A 19,285-nucleotide genomic window follows, 5' to 3' on the forward strand; every position below is an offset into this window, starting at 1 on the left:
TACAAAAGATTTATTGAAAATATAAAATTGACAAATATAATATACTTATTTAGCAAACAATAACATTTTATAATAATATAAAAATATTATTTGTTTTAATTACACAAAATAATATATATATTTTTATTGTTTTTGTTTAAAACAAAATTCTTTGTTTTCTTTTTTTTTAAATAATTTATTAATTTTTGCCATTAGATGAAAATATCAATGTTAATTTGATGGTAATATTTTTTTTTCTGCTAATGATAAAAAATAATTAGTTATTTTAAATATTTTATAAATATTGGTAAAAGAAGCAATTTTTACAATACACATAACAATTAGATGAAAATGCAATTCATTATATCTTTTTAACTAAATAAAAAAAGTTATAATTTTAATTCTTTTAAAATATTAGTAAAAATTTAACCTTTTTATTTTTAAAACAACATATCCATCTATTTATACTGTCAATTATATTTCTGTAGTATCCAAAATTCATCAGTTTCTCTTTTGGGTATTATATTTTGACTAGCTAACTAAAAATATCAATTTTAACTTATTTTAACTATTTATTATTTTTGCATATTTTGTATAATAGAAACTTTTTCTATATTTTATTTTTAAGTTTAATTATATATTTAGAATGTAACAAATCGTTCATTATCTTTTTTTTTAATTAATTTTAATAAATTTCATAATATAATTTTAAGGACAAGTTTAAAATTGTTAATTTTTTAAACAAAAATATGATTTAATTAAACATGTTCACATTACACAAAATATTCATAATGTAAAATTATTCATTTAAATTTAAGTATTCAGAAACTTCTAAAATGTGAATAATTTATACAAAATATTTGACGTAATTTTATTTATTAACATATTTTATAAGATATATACCATTTTGTAAAAAAGATTTTTCTTTTTTAATAAAAATAAGACTATCTTCTTTACATTATTTGCTATTACTTGAAAATGAAGGATAAACCATAAATATACTCCAGATTTTGTAAAGAAAGAATTAAGAGGAAATGTAATATAATTAGATAGTCGGAAGTTTGGAAATTAATTTCTACCAAAAGCATTTCACGCTTTGAAATGTTAAATTTGTAAATCATATATTGTTTTATATTCTTATGCCAATAATATCTCTCTAAATTACTTTGAAATAACTTTATTTGAATATATATCAACGGCCTTTGCTATAACATTAATACACATTTCTCCTTATAGTTATTCTTAATCAAGACTCTATTTTTATTATATAAGGTTTCTTTTGCCAGAAATGATTTTGTTATAACATTATTTAAACCACACAATATATATTTATTTATATCACTTAACAATTCACTTAAATATAATCCAAAAAAATCTAATGTTTTAGTTCTAATTAAGTCTCTAGTTATATGTTAAGCTACCAGAACTTTATAACTAACATTTATAAGCATGTTTTGTTTATCAAATTTTAGTTAAGATTCCTCTTTTATTATATTATTTTTAAATTAAAAGTTACATTTTATTAATAAAATATTCAGTATATCAACTATCATTAAAAATTTTTTCATATATATATATATTTATGTAGCTATATTTTGATGAATGATAAAAATGATAATAAGATACATTGTTATGTATATTATTTTACAATGGAATATATTTTTAATAGAGGGTGAATTATTTGTAATCAGGAAAAACTTTTACTTTCATTATTTCAAAGAAAAAAAAATAAAATAAATAAATTCAGAAGAATGTTATTATTTTTTTTATACATATATATAACTTAGTTTTGAAATTGTATTTGTTAAAAAAGTAGGTGGTTCTATAAATTTATCTTATTATTTTGAACATGAAAAAAAAAATCTTTTAAGATATGTATTGTTTTTATTTAAAAAGTAATTGCAAAGATATTTGCAAAGCATACTCTAATCTTTTACACTTATTGTCCAAGAATAGCTTGTCATTGATAAGTTAACGTCCTTTTTTTTTTTGAACAAAGAAAGTAAAAATTAAATAAACCGTCTATTTTATCTTGAATTCCCTTTACATCAAAAGTAAAGCATAATTTTTTACTAAATGATATATATATAAATATTCATTTAATATTTTGGCAATAGTTTTTTTTTTTTTTTTACTTTATAATATTATTTTTATATCTTAAATTATTTGTATTTTTAAATACTTTTTTTTAAATGTATTTTAGTTAAATGTATTTAAATTTTTATTATTATGAATTTTACAATTAATTGTCTCAAATTAATAAAACTACTTTCTGTTATAATATTATTTTTACCAACAAAATGTTATTCATTAAATGAAACCTTAATTAGAGAAGCTAAAAAAGAAACTGATGAACAAAAATTATTATATTATTTATTATATAATTATGAAAAATCTGTTAGACCGGTGAAGAATGCCTCTAATCCTATTGTTGTTAGACTAGGCTTAACATTAACAAATATTTTTGAAATGGTATGTTTATCTTAATTTTATTTATTATTATTTTTTTTTTTTTTTTTAAATGTTGTTTTATTTTTAAGGATGAAAAAAATCAAGTATTAACGATAAATGTATGGTTAGATCAAGAATGGACAGATGAATTATTAACATGGAATCCAAAAGATTTTGGTGGTATAACATCAATAAGAATTCCTTGTGATTTAGTTTGGTTACCAGATATTGTATTATATAATAATGCTGATGATTATACTGCTGGTTATATGAGAGCCAGAATTATGCTTCAATATGATGGTAAAGTTTTTTGGCCACCACCTACACAATTAAGAAGTACATGTAGAATAGATGTTAGATGGTTTCCTTTTGATACACAATATTGTTCCTTAAAAATGGGTTCTTGGAGTTATCATGGATTTCAAGTTGATATTACTAATAGAAGTGAAAATGTTGATTTAACTAATTATGTACCTTCTGGTGGATTTGATTTAGTTAAAGTACATCAAAAAAGACGTGTTGCCACTTATACATGTTGCCCAGAGCCTTACCCAGATGTTACTTTTTATATACATATCAGAAGAAAAGTAATTTTTTATTTTTATATATCTTAATTAATATAATTTAGACACTTTATTACATGTATAATGTAATATTTCCTTGTATTATGATGTCTATTTTAACATTACTTGGTAAGTTATTGATTTAAAAATAATAAAAATTAATAATTAATTTAGTTTTTTATCTTCCACCGGATTCTGGAGAAAAAGTAGCATTAGGAATTACAACATTACTTGCTTTTTCTGTTTTTGTATTAGCTATTGCTGAACAAATGCCTGAAACAAGTGATTCAATGCCATTAATTGCAATATATTTAACACTTGTTATGGTAATGACTTCTATATCAGTTGTAATGACAGTTATGGTATTAAATCTTCATCATCGTGGTCCTTTTAATAAACCAGTTGGACCTAAAGTTAAATATTGGATACTTAAAAGATTAAAAAAATTTTTAAATATGCATTTACCTAATTTAACATTAGCAGAACATCAACGTGAAAGTACTAGAAAAAAGAAAAAAGAAACTTCTGGTCTTAGTAATTTAACACCAGTAGCTTCAATGCTTTTTCAAAATAGCTTGTCATTATTGGCAGGAAAAGATAAATCTACATTAGATTATGAATTATTAAATAATGATATTGAAAGATGTAGAAAAAATGCTGCACCAGATAATGATTCTGGTGCTAGATTATTAACAGCTATACAACATTTATTAAAAAAACATGAATTAGAAGAACAATATCAAATTGTAGCTGGAGAATGGAAACAAGTAGCACAAGTTATAGATAGACTATTATTTTGGGTATTTTTATTTGCTACTGTAATTATAACATCAACACTTTTGGTAATACTTCCTTTAATTAATTATTCTTTCGAGTCAGAAGATTTAGATGAATCGTTATATGGTTTACATTGATTTTAAATATTTTTTATATCATACAACCATATACTTATAAAGTAATATTTTTATTATATAAATGATAAAATGAATTTTGAAAGATAAATTTCATAGTTAGTAATTATTATTATTCTAAAAAATTTTTATTCTCAAATGAAAACATATTTTTCTACATATTTGTTGAATTAAGATTAAATTTTCTGTTGTTAAATGTATATTACATTTTTATTATACAAATAAAATCTTTTTCGATTATTAAAAGTGTTATTTCAGAATTAGATTATATTTCAGTATTATAAATTATTCAATTTTATTTGAATATAATAATAACTTTTCTAAAGCATTTAATGATAAATTGTGTAGAAAGAGTATAAGTATTGTAGTTTTTTTTTTTCAAATTTTTATATAGCAATGTACTAAATCTAACTATTATTTTAAAAATTTTATTATAATTTATATATATATATATATATTATAAAGTTTTGTTTTAACCTTTTTAAGTATCTTTAATTTAATGATAATTTTTTTTCACACAAAATAAATTTATTTTAGTAAGTTTATGATTATTATATAATTAAAATAAAAGAAAAAATTTTTATTAATTTAAACAAATATAAATAAAAATTATATTTAAGAATTCAAACATTCTAATATATATTAATAAAAAGTTTCTATTCATAAATAATAATAGTATTTTCATATTAAATAATTTAGAAATTTAATTTGAATTTATTATTATTTTACATTTATTGATACATCTTATATTAGTATTTAAATTTATAAATAATTTTTTTTTAAAATGTTTTCATGTACCAAATAATTCTGGGAAATTTACTATTTTTTACACTATATGAATATTTTTTTTCAAATATTTTTTAAATATTTAAAAATATAATCTGTCACTTTTTTTTTACATTTTTTATTTTAAATTAGAAAAAAAGATAGAAATTACATTAACTTTATTTATATATTATTAATAAATGATAGCATTTTTCCTGGTATATATTGACTTAGTAATTAAACAAATAGTAAAAACACAAATATTTTTTTATTATTAATTTTATTTTAAGCTTAAAAAAAATGTTTACATTATTGCCAAAACAACATATTTTACCCTATTTTAAAAAATATGAATATTTAGAAAAAAATAGTTGATCAAAATTATTAGATTTAAAAAATATTTAAAAAAAAAAGTAAAAAATTTACTATTCAACTGAACTATCCATTTTAAAAGCTTTCTTACAAATTAAACAATTTTTTTTCACATCTTTAGTTTCTGAAAATTTACTATATGATATTGTTCCTGTAGAAGGTTTTACTTTTGAATAATTTGTTTTTAAATAAGATGAATTTTCAGAATCATGGTATTTACCAATAGAAATAGAGAGATTGATTTTATAATCATCAAGTTTGACATTTTGACTTAACAATTGATTTAAAATATTACTTACTGTTTCAGATGCTTTACATAATGGAATTTTTCCAATACGATGTGAATTATCATTAAACATACTAAAATTGATTAAATTTAAATTATTATTTTTTAACATTTATACTTTAAAATATTATGCATATATTTTAATTATTCAAATTAATGATCAAATGTCAATGTACACGTTTTATCATTTTTAAATGAGGCTAGCAAAAAGTAAAGTTTGTTAAATTAACTAATTTACAATTTTAGTAAAATGTATTCACTACAATTAATAAAATTATTTCGTTAATAATCATTTAAACAGAAAATTATGCAAAATAAAAAACTTTTACATACAAATAAATTTAATCAAAATATTATACATAAAAACAATACTATTTATACTTTATAATATTTAATTTTTTTTTCTTTTACAATAAATATAAATTTTTTAAAAATTTTAATAAAGTTTTTTTTTAATTAAAAATCAGAAGAACATTAAAATAAAAATTTATATACATTTCAAAGTTAAATACTTTTTTGCATTATAAAAATTTTATTAATAGTTATTTTAACTATCAAAAGTATGATAAATTCTTATATTTTCAAGTGATAAATAAATTTTATGCAAAACTTTTATATTAACTAACTCAATTACATTATTTTAAAAAAAATTTTATATAAACAAATTTAGTACAATATAAAATTATTTTAGAATAAATATCTTTAATAGTTTAAAAATATATGTTGTTGTCTATTTCTAAATTTTGTTAATAAAAAATCTTATTTTATATATTTTTAATATGTAAATAAAAAATTGAATGTATTTACAAAATGACAATATTATATATTTATTAGAAATTATTTAAAATTTCATATTATTATGTGATGTTTTAAGCTTAGGTTTTCAATAACATTATTGTTTATATGATTAATAAATATAAGAAACACTTAAAATAAAATTAAATTAGTTTATATTAGTTAAAACTTTTTTATTTGGATTATAAAACTGTTTATAAAATGAAATTATAGTGTATCATTTTAATACATTATTTGTATAAATGCAAAATTTAAATAATTATTTTATAAAATAATTAATATAAACCAACTTACTTAATTTAAAATAAATAAGCTAAATTTTATTGTTATATGAAATTATTTATACAATTATTTATTTTTGTATACTTCTTTTCTTTATTTATAAAACTTTTTAACATCAAATAATATTATCAATAAAATACCAAAAAAAAGTTAACTGGTTTTAAAATTTGTATAATCATTTAGTTATTTATCACCTCACATTAAAAGTACCATAATTTAAATTTATTATTTATATTTAAGTTTATCATAGTAAAAAATAATAAAAATATGGAAAAAAAAAGTAAATAACTTTAAAAAATGCCAAATAAATGTTAATATTTATGGATGAAAAAATATAATAAAAATAATTATGACAAAAAATAAAAGTTTGTATTTTTGTAATCACATTTTTTACAACATTATCAATATAATTTTTATTTTTAATTCAATTTTTATTTCCAAACAAAGAATTTTTAAAATAATTAGAATAACAAAAAGGAAAACAGATCTTTTTTAGAGTCATTGGCGTACTGGATTAATAAAAAATGAAATAAATAAAGTATTTTAAAAGTTTTTAAAATTTTGATTAAAAAAAAGTAATTTTTTTAACTTGATAGTTGATAAACAGTAAAAAAAATTGAAAAAAGTTTAGAAAAATTTTATTCAAATTTAAAAAACAAAATTTTTGCATAAAAAACCAAAATTATCATATAAATAAATAAAAATAAAATTAAAAAAATTGGTAGTAGATTTTTTAAAACATTTTTAATAAAAAATAAATTTTAAAATTATTTACTTTTTTTTATTTATTTTTTTAATATGTTAGTTTAAAATTTATATAAAATCATTATTGTACTTTAAAAAAAAATTATACATATACTTATTATTCGAATTTTCAAAAAAAATTTGAATATATACATGACTCTAAAATTAAGGCATTGTTAATTATTTTAAAAATTCATCTCAGAAGCTATCGAATGACTACAATGGCATATTCAAATTCTAAAAAAAGTTTTTTTTTTTAATTATTTGTTTTTATTTTTTGTTTTAGTATAAAAAATTTGATTAAATAAACACTATGATTTAAAAAAAAATTATACATATGTAAAATATTCAAATATTCAAAAAAAATTCTAGTACGTCAGGGGCTCTGAAATTAAACCAAAAAATATATTACAATATACTACTATTAAAAAAATATGTTGAACTAATTAAGCATAGAGTATAGAAAACTGTTTAAATAAATGCGTTTATGTTAAGCAAAGCTTGATACGTAGTTTCATTTGATAAAAAAATTTTTAAAAGTTATTTTTTAGTTAATTCAAAAAATAGTTTCAAACTTATGTAAATTTATTCTTTATCTATTAAAAATAATAATATTATGAAATTGTATAATGTTCACAAAAAATTGGTTTCAAAAATATTTAATATAAAATTTTAATAAATAAGTGTTATCATATTTATTCATTTATTATATATTTTTTGAATAAAAATGTTATTTAAAAATTTTTTGTAATTGGAAGTTTCTAGAACGTTATAAAATTTAGTGAATTTCTATTTTAATTTAACTAAAAAAAAACCTTCATTTATTAAACATTTAAAACATATTATTTAGTTGATCAATTGAAGTCATAGAAAAATATGTATAATAAAAAGGTAAAATAGATATATTCAATCATAATCATACTAATTAAAATTATATTTCTTTTAGAATTTATCTAAATTTCTTTGTTAGTACAAAGTACATCTATTAGATATAATAGCATAGTAATATCAGTTAACTTCAAAGAGAGTCATTTACTTTATATCGTTTTTTTGCCTATAATTTGATAAAATATGAATATTATTTAAAGAAAATAATAATTTTGTAAAAAATCTGAATAAAGAGAGAAAAATATTCAATTTTTTATCATTCGAAAAGTTATTAAATCTTCGTGTTTTTTAACAAAAAACAATTCACTATGTTTCTGGTTTTTAACCAATTCAAAACTCTCTGGCTGCTATTTCTGATAACCTTCACACAATGTGAAGGAAGTACTTATGGAACCTTCTTTCCTTCGGTTCCTAAGGAAATCAATCAAACCACATTTCCAGTTGCCATCAACACAAATTCTACATCGGATGTAATTTTATTGAAGCTTCCTGGTTACGATTACAGACATGGACATATAGACGATACATTTACTGTAAACCCGGATTTTATGGAATTTCCATTATTATTTCGAAATGAAAACAAAACATTTCTTTGGATGTCTCTGGTATATACTACATCTGGACCTTACCAAATTAATTGCGGAGCTATTACAAATACGCACAGTAACGGAACGCTTCAGAAATTAAAATGGAAGTTCAATTTCAACTGGGAGCTTGCTCCAAAACCTTATATGATGGCAAAACGAGAGAAGATATTTAACCAAATTCCCCATCCTGACGAATGTGGCAATGATCAAGAAAAAATTTTAATATTTACAAAGGATAAGAACGGCAAATTATTTCAATTCAATTTAGTTGATAATAAATTGAAAACATCGGACGAGCTTCCACATGTAAACAAACTTTATTATTTGTTTACAATACCTGAAGATATTTATGAAAAGGAGATTGTAGAACCTTGTTTGATATATCGAGCTGTCAATGATATCCCAGAAATTATAGTTAAAGGATACAATTCAACGTTGAAAAAGCCGAATGGTACAAAAGTTAATGTTATAAAATTTGACTATTTGGAAAAGTTTCTTGAAATTCAACTACTTTTAACAGATCAACCAAATCTTAAAGATTTCTACAAAAACGAAGAAATTTTAATAAGCAAACTTTTATACACAAAGGATGGAGTTAAAGAAGTGCCAAACTCCAACAAAACTACTAAGGGTACCTTCTCATTGAATGGATATGAACTTTTAAAATTTACTTATAATTGCCCGTCGACTGGAAGCAACCGTATGATAACGAAGATCTTCTATTTTGCACCACCACAAAAACATTATAAATTTCCATTGGAGTACGTTCTCTACTCATCAAATGAGACGGTGGTCAGACCAAATTGCTCAATCAATGGATTCAGTTTTGGATACCTTCATTCAGTTAATTACGTTAATAAAAAGATAGTTAACCTAGATGAGTTGAATGTTAATGGAGTAGCAATAGATGGTTTGTATCGCTCTGGTGATTTTGTCTTCACATCAGATGTTAAAGATTTCAATACAACTTTAGAATGTCTTTACAATACGCCTAATGGAGATATCACTTTAGTTCATTCGTTTTTACATAGTGACAAAGCAAGTTTTGAAGTAGACAAAGATGGAAAAAGATATTTAAATGTGGATGATGATAAAGTAACTATAAATAATACAGCAAAATCAGGATTTGAAAAATTTGGATCTATTGGTGCAATTTTTATTATTGTTGGAAGTGTTATTATTGGTATCTTAATTTTTGCTGGTATCATTGTACTTATATTTCTTAAACAAATAAAGTTGTATATTAAAAGAAGGAAATTAGGAATCCCTTATAGAAACACTGACGTACTGGATCAATAAAACATAAAGAAAAAGAAGTAACCGAAAAGTTTTTTAAAATTTAATTAAACAACTAATAATTTGCGCATTTAATAGTTAATAAAAAGTAAAAAAAAAAAGTTAAATAAAAGTTTTAGAAAATTTTTTTCATAAATAATCAAAATTATCACATAAATTAAAATAAAATGAAAAAAATTGGTAATAGATTTTTCAATAAAATTTTTATTAAAAAATAAATTTTAAAATCATTAATTTTTTTTTATATATTTATTTAATAAGCTAATTTAAAATTTATATAAAATCATTATTGTACTTTTAAAAAATTTATACATATATTTAATTTTCGTATTTTCAAATAAAATTTCTAATACATATGTGACTCTAAATGTAAGTCATTGTTAATTATTTTAAAAATTCATATAATTTCAAAAACTATCAAATGACTATAGTTGCAAATTCTAGAAAAAAAAGCTGTTTTTTTATTACAATTTTTAAGGTATAGTCGGTAATCTAGAATATTTTCAGCCAATTTCTGAATCTCCAAAAAAAATAATGTTAAAACTATAAAAAAATAAAATTTTAGACCTACTTTTTAATTAAAAACCGAATGAAACTAATCCCATCTTCATATGTTGAGTATTTGTGAGATACTGAAAAATCGGGTACAATAAATATTTTAGAAAACTTTCCGCCTTTGTTCATATTTTGCTTCATAATGAAGATAAATAAAATTAGATTTCTGCAATCGATTTCTAATAAGTTTTCATATGGAGTCTACCTTCAAAATATTTTTATACCTTTAACCACTTTCGAGATATAAAAAAATGATTACAATGGATTACGCGCGAAAAAGTACCAAGCATTGTATTTCAAGAATGATTGAAAATAAAAAAAAATTTTCAACATAGGGTATGTCTTAATTTGTGAAAGAAGCCAAGCGCACCAAATTTCATGTTTCTGTGACCTTATTAACTTGAGTTATCGCCAGATTCTTGAAACTTTTTTTTAAACATATTTCTTATCATATCTTCATTTTTAGAAGTCGTATGAAGATGTGAATAGGCTTAATGAATTTCTTGTAAAAAATTGATCTAGAATAAAGTATTTATTCTTAAAATTTACAATACTATCATAAAAATCTAGATTTTAAAAAAATATTCCACAATTTCGCCCCTCAACTTTGAATCCTTATAACTTCTGAAGTTTCAATTTTATTATATTGTTGATTATATTCAAAATTCATCCCATTTCAAGGGCTATCGAATGACTATAGTAGCATATTCAAATTCCAAAAAAAGTTGTTCATTTTTGGTCGCATTTTTAGAGGTAAAATCAGAAATCTAGAAAATTTTCAGCCAATTTTTATATCTCTGAAAATAATAATGTTACAGCTATGAAAATTATAATTCTAGACCTACTTTTGAATAGAAATCGAATGAAACTAGTCCTATCTTCATAGGGTCATTATTTGCTGAGATACTGAAAAGTCGAGAACAATGAATATTTTTGAAAAATTTCCGCCTTTTGTCATATCTCGCTTCAAAACCAAGATAAATAAAATCAGATTTTTGCAATTGACTTCAAATGAGTTTTCAAGTGGGGTCAACCTTCAAAATATTTTTATACCTTTAACCACTTTCGAGATATAAAAAAATGATTACAATGGATTACGCGCGAAAAAGTACCAAGCATTGTATTTCAAGAACAGTTGAAAATTTAAAAAAGTTTTCAACATAAGGTATCACTTAAATTATGAAAGAAGCCCAGCGCATCCAATTTCATGGACCTGTGACCTCATATAATTGAGTTATCACTAAATTCTTAAAACTTTTTTTTAAACATATTTCTTATCATATCTTCATTTTTATAAGTCCTATAAAGATGTGAATAGGCTTAATGAATTTCTCGTAAAAAATTGATCTAGAAACAATTGTTTATTTGTAAAATATCTCATTGTATCATAGAAGTCGAAATTTACATAAAAATATTCCCCAATTTCGCCCCTCAACTTTGAATCCTTATATCTTCTGAAATTTTAATTTTCAAATATTGTTGATTATATTCAAAATTCATCCTGTCTCAAGGGCTATCGAATGAATATAGTAGCATATTCAATTTCCAAAAAAAGTTGTTTTTCTTTGTTCACATTTTTAGAGGTAAAATCAGAAATCTAGAAAATTTTCAGCCAATTTTCATATCTCTGAAAATAATAAAGTTGTAGCTATGAAATTAACTTAACTAGACCAATTTTTGAATAGAAATCGAATGAAACTAGTCTCACTTTCATAGGATAAGTATTTGCGGAGATACTGAAAAGTCAGAAACAATGAATATTTTAGAAAAATTTCCGCCTTTCGTCATATCTCGCTTCAAAACCAAGATAAATGAAATCAGATTTTTGTAATTGACTTCAAATGAGTTTTCAAGTGGGGTCTACCTTCAAAATTTTTTTATATCTTTATTCATTTTCAAGATATAAAAAAATGGTGACAATGGATTACGCGCGAAAAAGTACCAAGCATAGTATTTCAAGAACGGTTGAAAATTTAAAAAAGTTTTCAACGTAGGGTATACCTTAAATTATAAAAGAAGCTCAGCGCATCAAATTTCATAGACCTGTGACCTCATTAACTTGAGTTATCACTAAATTCTTAAAACTTTTTTTAAAATATATTTCTTATCATATCTTCATTTTTAGAGGTCCTATAAAGATAAGAATAAGCTCAATGAATTTCTCGTAAAAAATTGATCTAGAATAAAGTATTTATTTTTAAAATTTACTATATTATCATAAAAATCGAGATTTAAAAAAAATATTCCACAATTTCGCCCCTCAACTTTGAATCCTTATAACTCCTGAAATTTCAATTTTCAAATATTGTTGCTTATATTCAAAATTCATCCCGTTTCATGAGCTATCGAATGACTATAATAGCATATTCAATTTCCAAAAAAAGTTGTTTTTCTTTGTTCACATTTTTAGAGGTAAAATCAGAAATCTAGAAAATTTTTAGCCAATTTTTATATCTCTGATAATAATAATGTTACAGCTATGAAAATTAATATTCTAGACCTACTTTTAAATCGAAATCGGATGAAACTGGTCCCATCTTCGTAGGACAATTATTTGCTGAGATATTGAAAAGTTGGGAACAATGAATATTTTAGAAAAATTTCCGCCCTTGGTCATATCTCGCTTCAAATTCTAAATAAATGCAAGCAGATTTCTGCAATCGACTTCTAATGAGTTTTCATATGGGGTGTACCTTCAAAATTTTTTTTATACCTTTAACCACTTTTGAGATATAAAAAAATGGTGACAATGGATTACGCGCGAAAATATACTAAGTTTCATATCTCAAGAACGGTTGAATATTTAAAAAATTTTTCAACGTAGGGTATGTCTTAATTTGTGAAAGAAGCCAAGCGCACCAAATTTCATGTTTCTGTGACCTTATTAACTTGAGTTATCGCCAGATTCTTGAAACTTTTTTTTAAACCTATTTCTTATCATATCTTCATTTTTAGAAGTCCTATGAAGATGTAAATAGGCTTAATGAATTTCTTGTAAAAAATTGATCTAGAATAAAGTATTTATTCTTAAAATTTACAATACTATCATAAAAATCTAGATTTTAAAAAAATATTCCACAATTTCGCCCCTCAACTTTGAATCCTTATAACTTCTGAAGTTTCAATTTTAGTATATTGTTGATTATATTCAAAATTCATCCCATTTCAAGGGCTATCAAATGACTATAGTGACATATTTAAATTCCAAAAAAAGTTGTTTTTTTTAATTACTTATTTTTCTTTATTTATTTTTTGTTTTAGTATAAAAAAATTTTTAACGGTTTTTTTTGTTAATTCAAAAAACAGTTTCAAACTTATGTAAATTTATTCTTTATCTATTAAAAATCGTAATATTTTTAAATTGTATAATGTTCACAAAAAATAGGCTTCAAAAATATTTAATATAAAATTTTAATAATTAAGTGTTATCATATTCATTCATTTATTGTATATTTTTTGAATAAAAATGTTATTTAAAAATTTTTTATAATTGGAAGTTTCTAGAACGTTATAAAATTTAGTGAATTTTTATTTTAATTTAACTAAAAAAAACCTTCATTTATTAAACATTTAAAACATATTGTTTAGTTGATCAATTGAAATCATAGGAAAACATGTATAATAAAAAAATAAAATAGATATATTCCCATACTAATTAAAATTATATTTCTTATCGAATTTATCTAAATTTCTATGTTAGTACAAAGTACATTTCTTAGATATAATAGCATAGTAATATCAATTAACTTCAAAGAGAGTTTTCTACATTAAAACGATTTTTTGCCTATAATTTGATAAAATATGAATATTTTTTAAAGAAAGTGTTAATTTTGTTAAAAATTTTGAATAAAGAGAAAAAACATTCAAATTTTTATCATTCAAAAAGTTATTAAATCCTCGTGTTTTTTAACAAAAAACAACCTACTATGTTTCTGGTTTTAAACCAATTCAAAACTTTCTGGCTGCTACTTTAAATAATCTTTACACATTGTGAAGAAGGTATTCGTGGAATCTTTTTGCCTTCGTTTTATAAAGAAATCACCATTACCGCTTTTTAAGTCAATCTAACGTTTGCAGCCAAGTCGGACGTCATTCTTTTATAATGTCCTGGTTCTAAATGCAAACATCAAAATATTATGAACAATTTCTTTGAAAATTAATTTCTGGGAAAATCGATCTTAATGTCTTCAGAGGAAAAAGATCTTTTTAATTGGATACTATCAGTATATACTCCATCTGGACTACACCTAATTCATTGTGGAAATATTGCAATAAATGGCAATAGCATACAGTACACACACTATCTTTGTAGTTTCAATTTCAACTAGCAGATTGCCCCAAATTCTTTTATGATGGCAAAACGAGAGAAGATAATAAACCAACTTCCTTCTTCGGACAACTGTGGCAATGAGAAAGAAAAAATTTTAAAATTTACAATGGACAATGAAGGCAAGATATTTGAACTTAAATTAGTTGATAATAAATTGAAGACGTCGAATGAATTATCGCATGTAAACAAACTTTATTATTTGTTTACATTACCTGAAGATAGTTATAAAAAGAACATCATAGAACCATGCATGATATTTCGAGCAGCCAATGTTAGACCAGAAATGTTAGTTAAAGGTTAAAATTCTTTTTTAATAACGCTAAATAATATGGATATTAATGCTATTAAATTGGACTATATAGAAGAAGGTTTTAAAGCATCAACTTGTCTTAAAAAATCAACCAAATTTATTAGACTTTTAAAAAGACAAGAAAATTTAAATAAAAAAATTCTAATTACAAAGGATGAAGTTAAAAAAATCTCAAACTCCAAAGAAACTAATAAGGGAACTTTTCCACTAAATAGATATCAACTTTTAAAATTTTCTTATTATTGGCCGTCGACTGAAAACAACATTATGATGACGAAGATATTTTATTTTGCACCACCAAAAGAACAATATCGATTTCTATTGGAATACTTTTTTTATTTGCCAAATGAGATCGTAGTCAAACCAAACTGCTCCATCAATGGAATCAGCTTTAAATATCTTTATTCAGTTGGGTAAAAAAAGTATAGTTAACAAGTTTTATTGAATGCAAATGAAGTAGAAAAACATGCTTTATTTTGTTCTGGTAATTTCATATTCACATCAAATTTTAAAAATTTCAATATAACTCTAAAATGTTTTTACAAAACACCAAATGGACAAGTTATTTTCGTTCAGTCCTATATCACTGAACGCAGAAAATTTAGTGGATTTAACTAAAATAAAAAAAAATGATTTGATAGAGAAGATACTAATGAATAATTTAATAAATTCTCAAAGGAATCAAGAAAAACATGATATTAAAAATTAAAGATAAAGTTAGACTTAATTGAAAATATGTAATTTTTGAAGAAATTGCTTTTATTATAATTGCAACCAATGTTAATGTTGCTATAATTTGTTATCAAGATTTATTAAAACTAAAAGTTTAAAAAAAAAGAAAAATTTTTGCAGTCAAATGCATATGAAAACACAAGATAATAAAAAAATAATATATAATTTTATATAATTAATTTCACATCATTAATAAATTCTATTATAGACCAACATTTTTTATCTTATTGAATAAAATTGAATTTTTTTAAATGTTATAATTTATTGTAAATGTTTTTTATTTACCTTAAAATATCCATATATATTATTGTTTTTGTAAAAATTATTTGTAAAATAGCTAGAAATATATTTACTAAAAAAACTATATCAATGACTTTAAATTATAAAATATAAATATTAAAAAAAAGAAGTTGACAGAATTAAATTTCATAAAAAATTACTATTATAAATTACATTAATGAAATTTTAAGAATTATCTATTTAGAATAAGAAAACAGTAAATTATTATTATATTAATTATAATAATTAATCAATGATGTAAAACTGTTGGAACATTATTTTATAGAACAAAAAAAAGTAATTATTTAACTTTTAGAATTTAATTCGTTTTTTGTAAATGGTATAATTTTTCTTTTGTTAAACGATAAAAAGAATATCAAACATTTATTAACAAAATACCTAGCATTAAATATTTTACTAGAAATAAAATTTGTTTTTTAAATAATAAATAAAAGTTTGGTAAACTTATAAAATCAAATTAATTCTAGAATATTTTTTTAAAACTTTTGGAAATGATATTTTATATTAATATTGTGCTATATAAATATTTTTATCTAAATTTGTACGTGTTAATTAATATTATAATTATCAGCCCATACATTGCAGTGTAAAATATAAATAAAAATTTGAAAGAGAGAGATAGAAAGTGGTGGTAGTGTCTTACGCTCATATCCTGCTGAATGCACCGGATCCCGTCCGATCTCCGAAGTGAATCAGCTGCGAGCTATCTTAGTACTTGGATGGGAGACCTCCTGGGAACCGTTAGTGGCGTAAGTCTTTTCTTTTTAATAAATAATATTTTAATCTTATTTTGATAAATTTTTATTGCTACAAACAAAATATATAATTATTATTTATAATATAAAATATGTAATTTTCTTTCAAAATTTTTTAAAACTAATATAATATATGTTAAACTGTGTTAAAAATATTTTTTTTAAGGATATAATGTTAATTTAAAAATTTTGACTTTAATAGTTTCAAAAATTTACTACAGAAATATTTCTTCTAAATTTAATAGAATAAAAAATTTTAATAGAAAGAGCATACTAAAGATGCTGTAATGAAATTGAAATCACTGGTAAATCACTTTTAAGTAGACAAGATAAAAATTGTTTTTGATCAGTTTATAATTGAACTTGAAATGCTTTTTGCTTTTTAAATTATACATCACTTGAAATTGTTATGTATTCTTTCTTTAAAATTAAACAATTTTTGATCTAATATTTAATATTTTGTAAAAAAAATGTAAATATATAAACTTTATATCATTGAAAACGTTTTACAGTTTGTTCCAAGTTGATGTTTGCCTTTCTACAGACAAATTCAATAGATGTTTAATTATAAATGAATTTGATAAAATTTGATTTTATTAAAATACTCTTATAAATCAAATTTCCTTATTCTAATATTCATTAATATTTTTATATCAAGTATTACATGAATTCTTGAATCAACTAAATATTCTAAATCATAGTAATATAGACTTTTTTAAAAATTATTCTTAAGATATCAATTATGTTTATAAATTTAAAAAAGAAATTTTTTATCCAGTGCAAAAAAAACTCATATTTAATCTTTTTAATAATTTTAATGTAAACAAAAAAAAACCAAGAAATTTTTTTCATAATTTTAAATTTTTAATAAAATGTTTAAGATCAGATATTATAATTTAGAAAAAATTTTTAATTTTTATTAAAAAATTTATAATATTATTTTTTAATAATATATTTTTTTAATATTTATTTTTACAAAATCAATATTTTATGAGATAAATTTTTTGAATTCAAAAATATAATTATTCATAAAAAGTTATAATTATTAATGATTATTTTTTTTTATCAAAATGAATAAAGAGAATTAAAAATAGGCATGTTATTTTTTTTTATTATTAAAATTAATAATTTTTAAATTTTTGTATTACAAAACAAATATAAATATAATTATAAAACAAATTTCATTTTTAAGATTATTTAAAAATGAAAATTATAATCTTTATTATTTTTGCTTTTTTGATTAGAAATATCGAGTCAGATATTAGCGAAAGATTTTTTTATTGTGTCGATCAAAGTTGTGGAAGACATTGTATAGATAACCGATATTTAAATGGTCGATGTGAATGTGAACATTTTTGTTTTGGACGTCTTTTTGCAGTTTGTCATTGTACCTCAAAGATTTTTTAACTTTTTTAATTGATAAAGAATATATTTAGAAATTATTATTGTTATACATAGAAAGAATAGAAGATGATAAAAATACATTGGAATATTTACTTTAAATCTATTTAATATATTTTTATTTTTTATTTACTTATATTGATATAATAAATTAATTATGCAAAAAAAAAAACAATTTTTAACATAAATGATATTTTTATAATAATGATATTTCAAATTTCTTAACATCATTATTTATATTAAAATATTACAAATGGTTATTTTGAAATTCAAGTTAATAGAACTAAAAAAATAATACATTTACATGATATATTTTTATTGCTTTTCAAATATTATAAAAATTATATATTAAACGATTATTAATTAATAAAATTATCATTAATTAAACAAAAGTTTTGTAACATTTTTTGATAATAAATTATCATAATATTTAGGTAAATAATTATGACTATCAAATTTTCTAAAAAAATATGTCATTTAATATTTTTATTTTAACTTAGAAATAAAAAAATAATCCATCATTTTTTATCATCAAAAATGTAACAATATTTTTTTTACATCAAAAAAGTTATTATACAAGATAGTCACAAATGAATGTTTTCTGTGATAGTAAAATTGTACAATTTTGAACATAAGTAATAATTTTTGTTTGAAAAAGTATTAAAAAAATTTATTTTCAATAAAAGTTGGTCTTTTAAATGTTGTTGATTAAATATTATTTCTAAAAATTGCACCAAAATATAATAAATTTTATTAATTTTAATTATACTTATGTTAACAAGAATAAAAGAAAGAGTGATATATATTCACACTGATTATTGTTAAGAGGTAATATATTACTTTAACAATAATATAAAAACAAAAATTATTTATTGATAGAAGTGTAATATTTCTTACTTTTGATATATTTTATTAATGTTGTTTTTTTCAGAGTATTTGAAAATATCATTTTTATCAATTGAAAATCTTAATATATTAACTAA

The 19,285-nt window shown here is 20.8% G+C and overlaps 4 protein-coding genes across 4 annotated transcripts; 3 read left to right on the forward strand and 1 right to left on the reverse strand.

Moving 5' to 3' along the window:
- Window positions 1-2,208: 2,208 nt before the first annotated feature.
- On the forward strand, window positions 2,209-3,907 carry SRAE_1000305000 (Nicotinic acetylcholine receptor family and Neurotransmitter-gated ion-channel transmembrane domain and Neurotransmitter-gated ion-channel family and Neurotransmitter-gated ion-channel ligand-binding domain and Nicotinic acetylcholine-gated receptor, transmembrane domain-containing protein; the record flags this gene model as incomplete). The annotated part of the gene is made up of 4 exons (XM_024650197.1): window positions 2,209-2,451; window positions 2,520-3,017; window positions 3,059-3,122; window positions 3,168-3,907. 4 exons carry the CDS (start codon window positions 2,209-2,211, stop codon window positions 3,905-3,907), a joined length of 1,545 nt encoding a protein of 514 aa, XP_024503998.1.
- Window positions 3,908-5,094: 1,187 nt separating this feature from the next.
- On the reverse strand, window positions 5,095-5,400 carry SRAE_1000305100 (Hypothetical protein; the record flags this gene model as incomplete). Its single annotated transcript, XM_024650198.1, has 1 exon — window positions 5,095-5,400. The coding sequence occupies one exon, from the start codon at window positions 5,398-5,400 to the stop codon at window positions 5,095-5,097; it is 306 nt and encodes a 101-aa protein (XP_024503999.1).
- Window positions 5,401-8,344: 2,944 nt separating this feature from the next.
- Window positions 8,345-9,922, forward strand: SRAE_1000305200 (Hypothetical protein; the record flags this gene model as incomplete). Its single annotated transcript, XM_024650199.1, has 1 exon — window positions 8,345-9,922. One exon carries the CDS (start codon window positions 8,345-8,347, stop codon window positions 9,920-9,922), a length of 1,578 nt encoding a protein of 525 aa, XP_024504000.1.
- A 4,901-nt stretch (window positions 9,923-14,823) lies between these two features.
- SRAE_1000305300 (Hypothetical protein) lies at window positions 14,824-15,105 on the forward strand (the record flags this gene model as incomplete). Its single annotated transcript, XM_024650200.1, has 1 exon — window positions 14,824-15,105. The coding sequence occupies one exon, from the start codon at window positions 14,824-14,826 to the stop codon at window positions 15,103-15,105; it is 282 nt and encodes a 93-aa protein (XP_024504001.1).
- Window positions 15,106-19,285: the final 4,180 nt, after the last annotated feature.

Source organism: Strongyloides ratti (genome assembly GCF_001040885.1).
Source record: "Strongyloides ratti genome assembly S_ratti_ED321, chromosome : 1".
NCBI classification, from domain to species: Eukaryota; Metazoa; Nematoda; class Chromadorea; order Rhabditida; family Strongyloididae; genus Strongyloides; species Strongyloides ratti.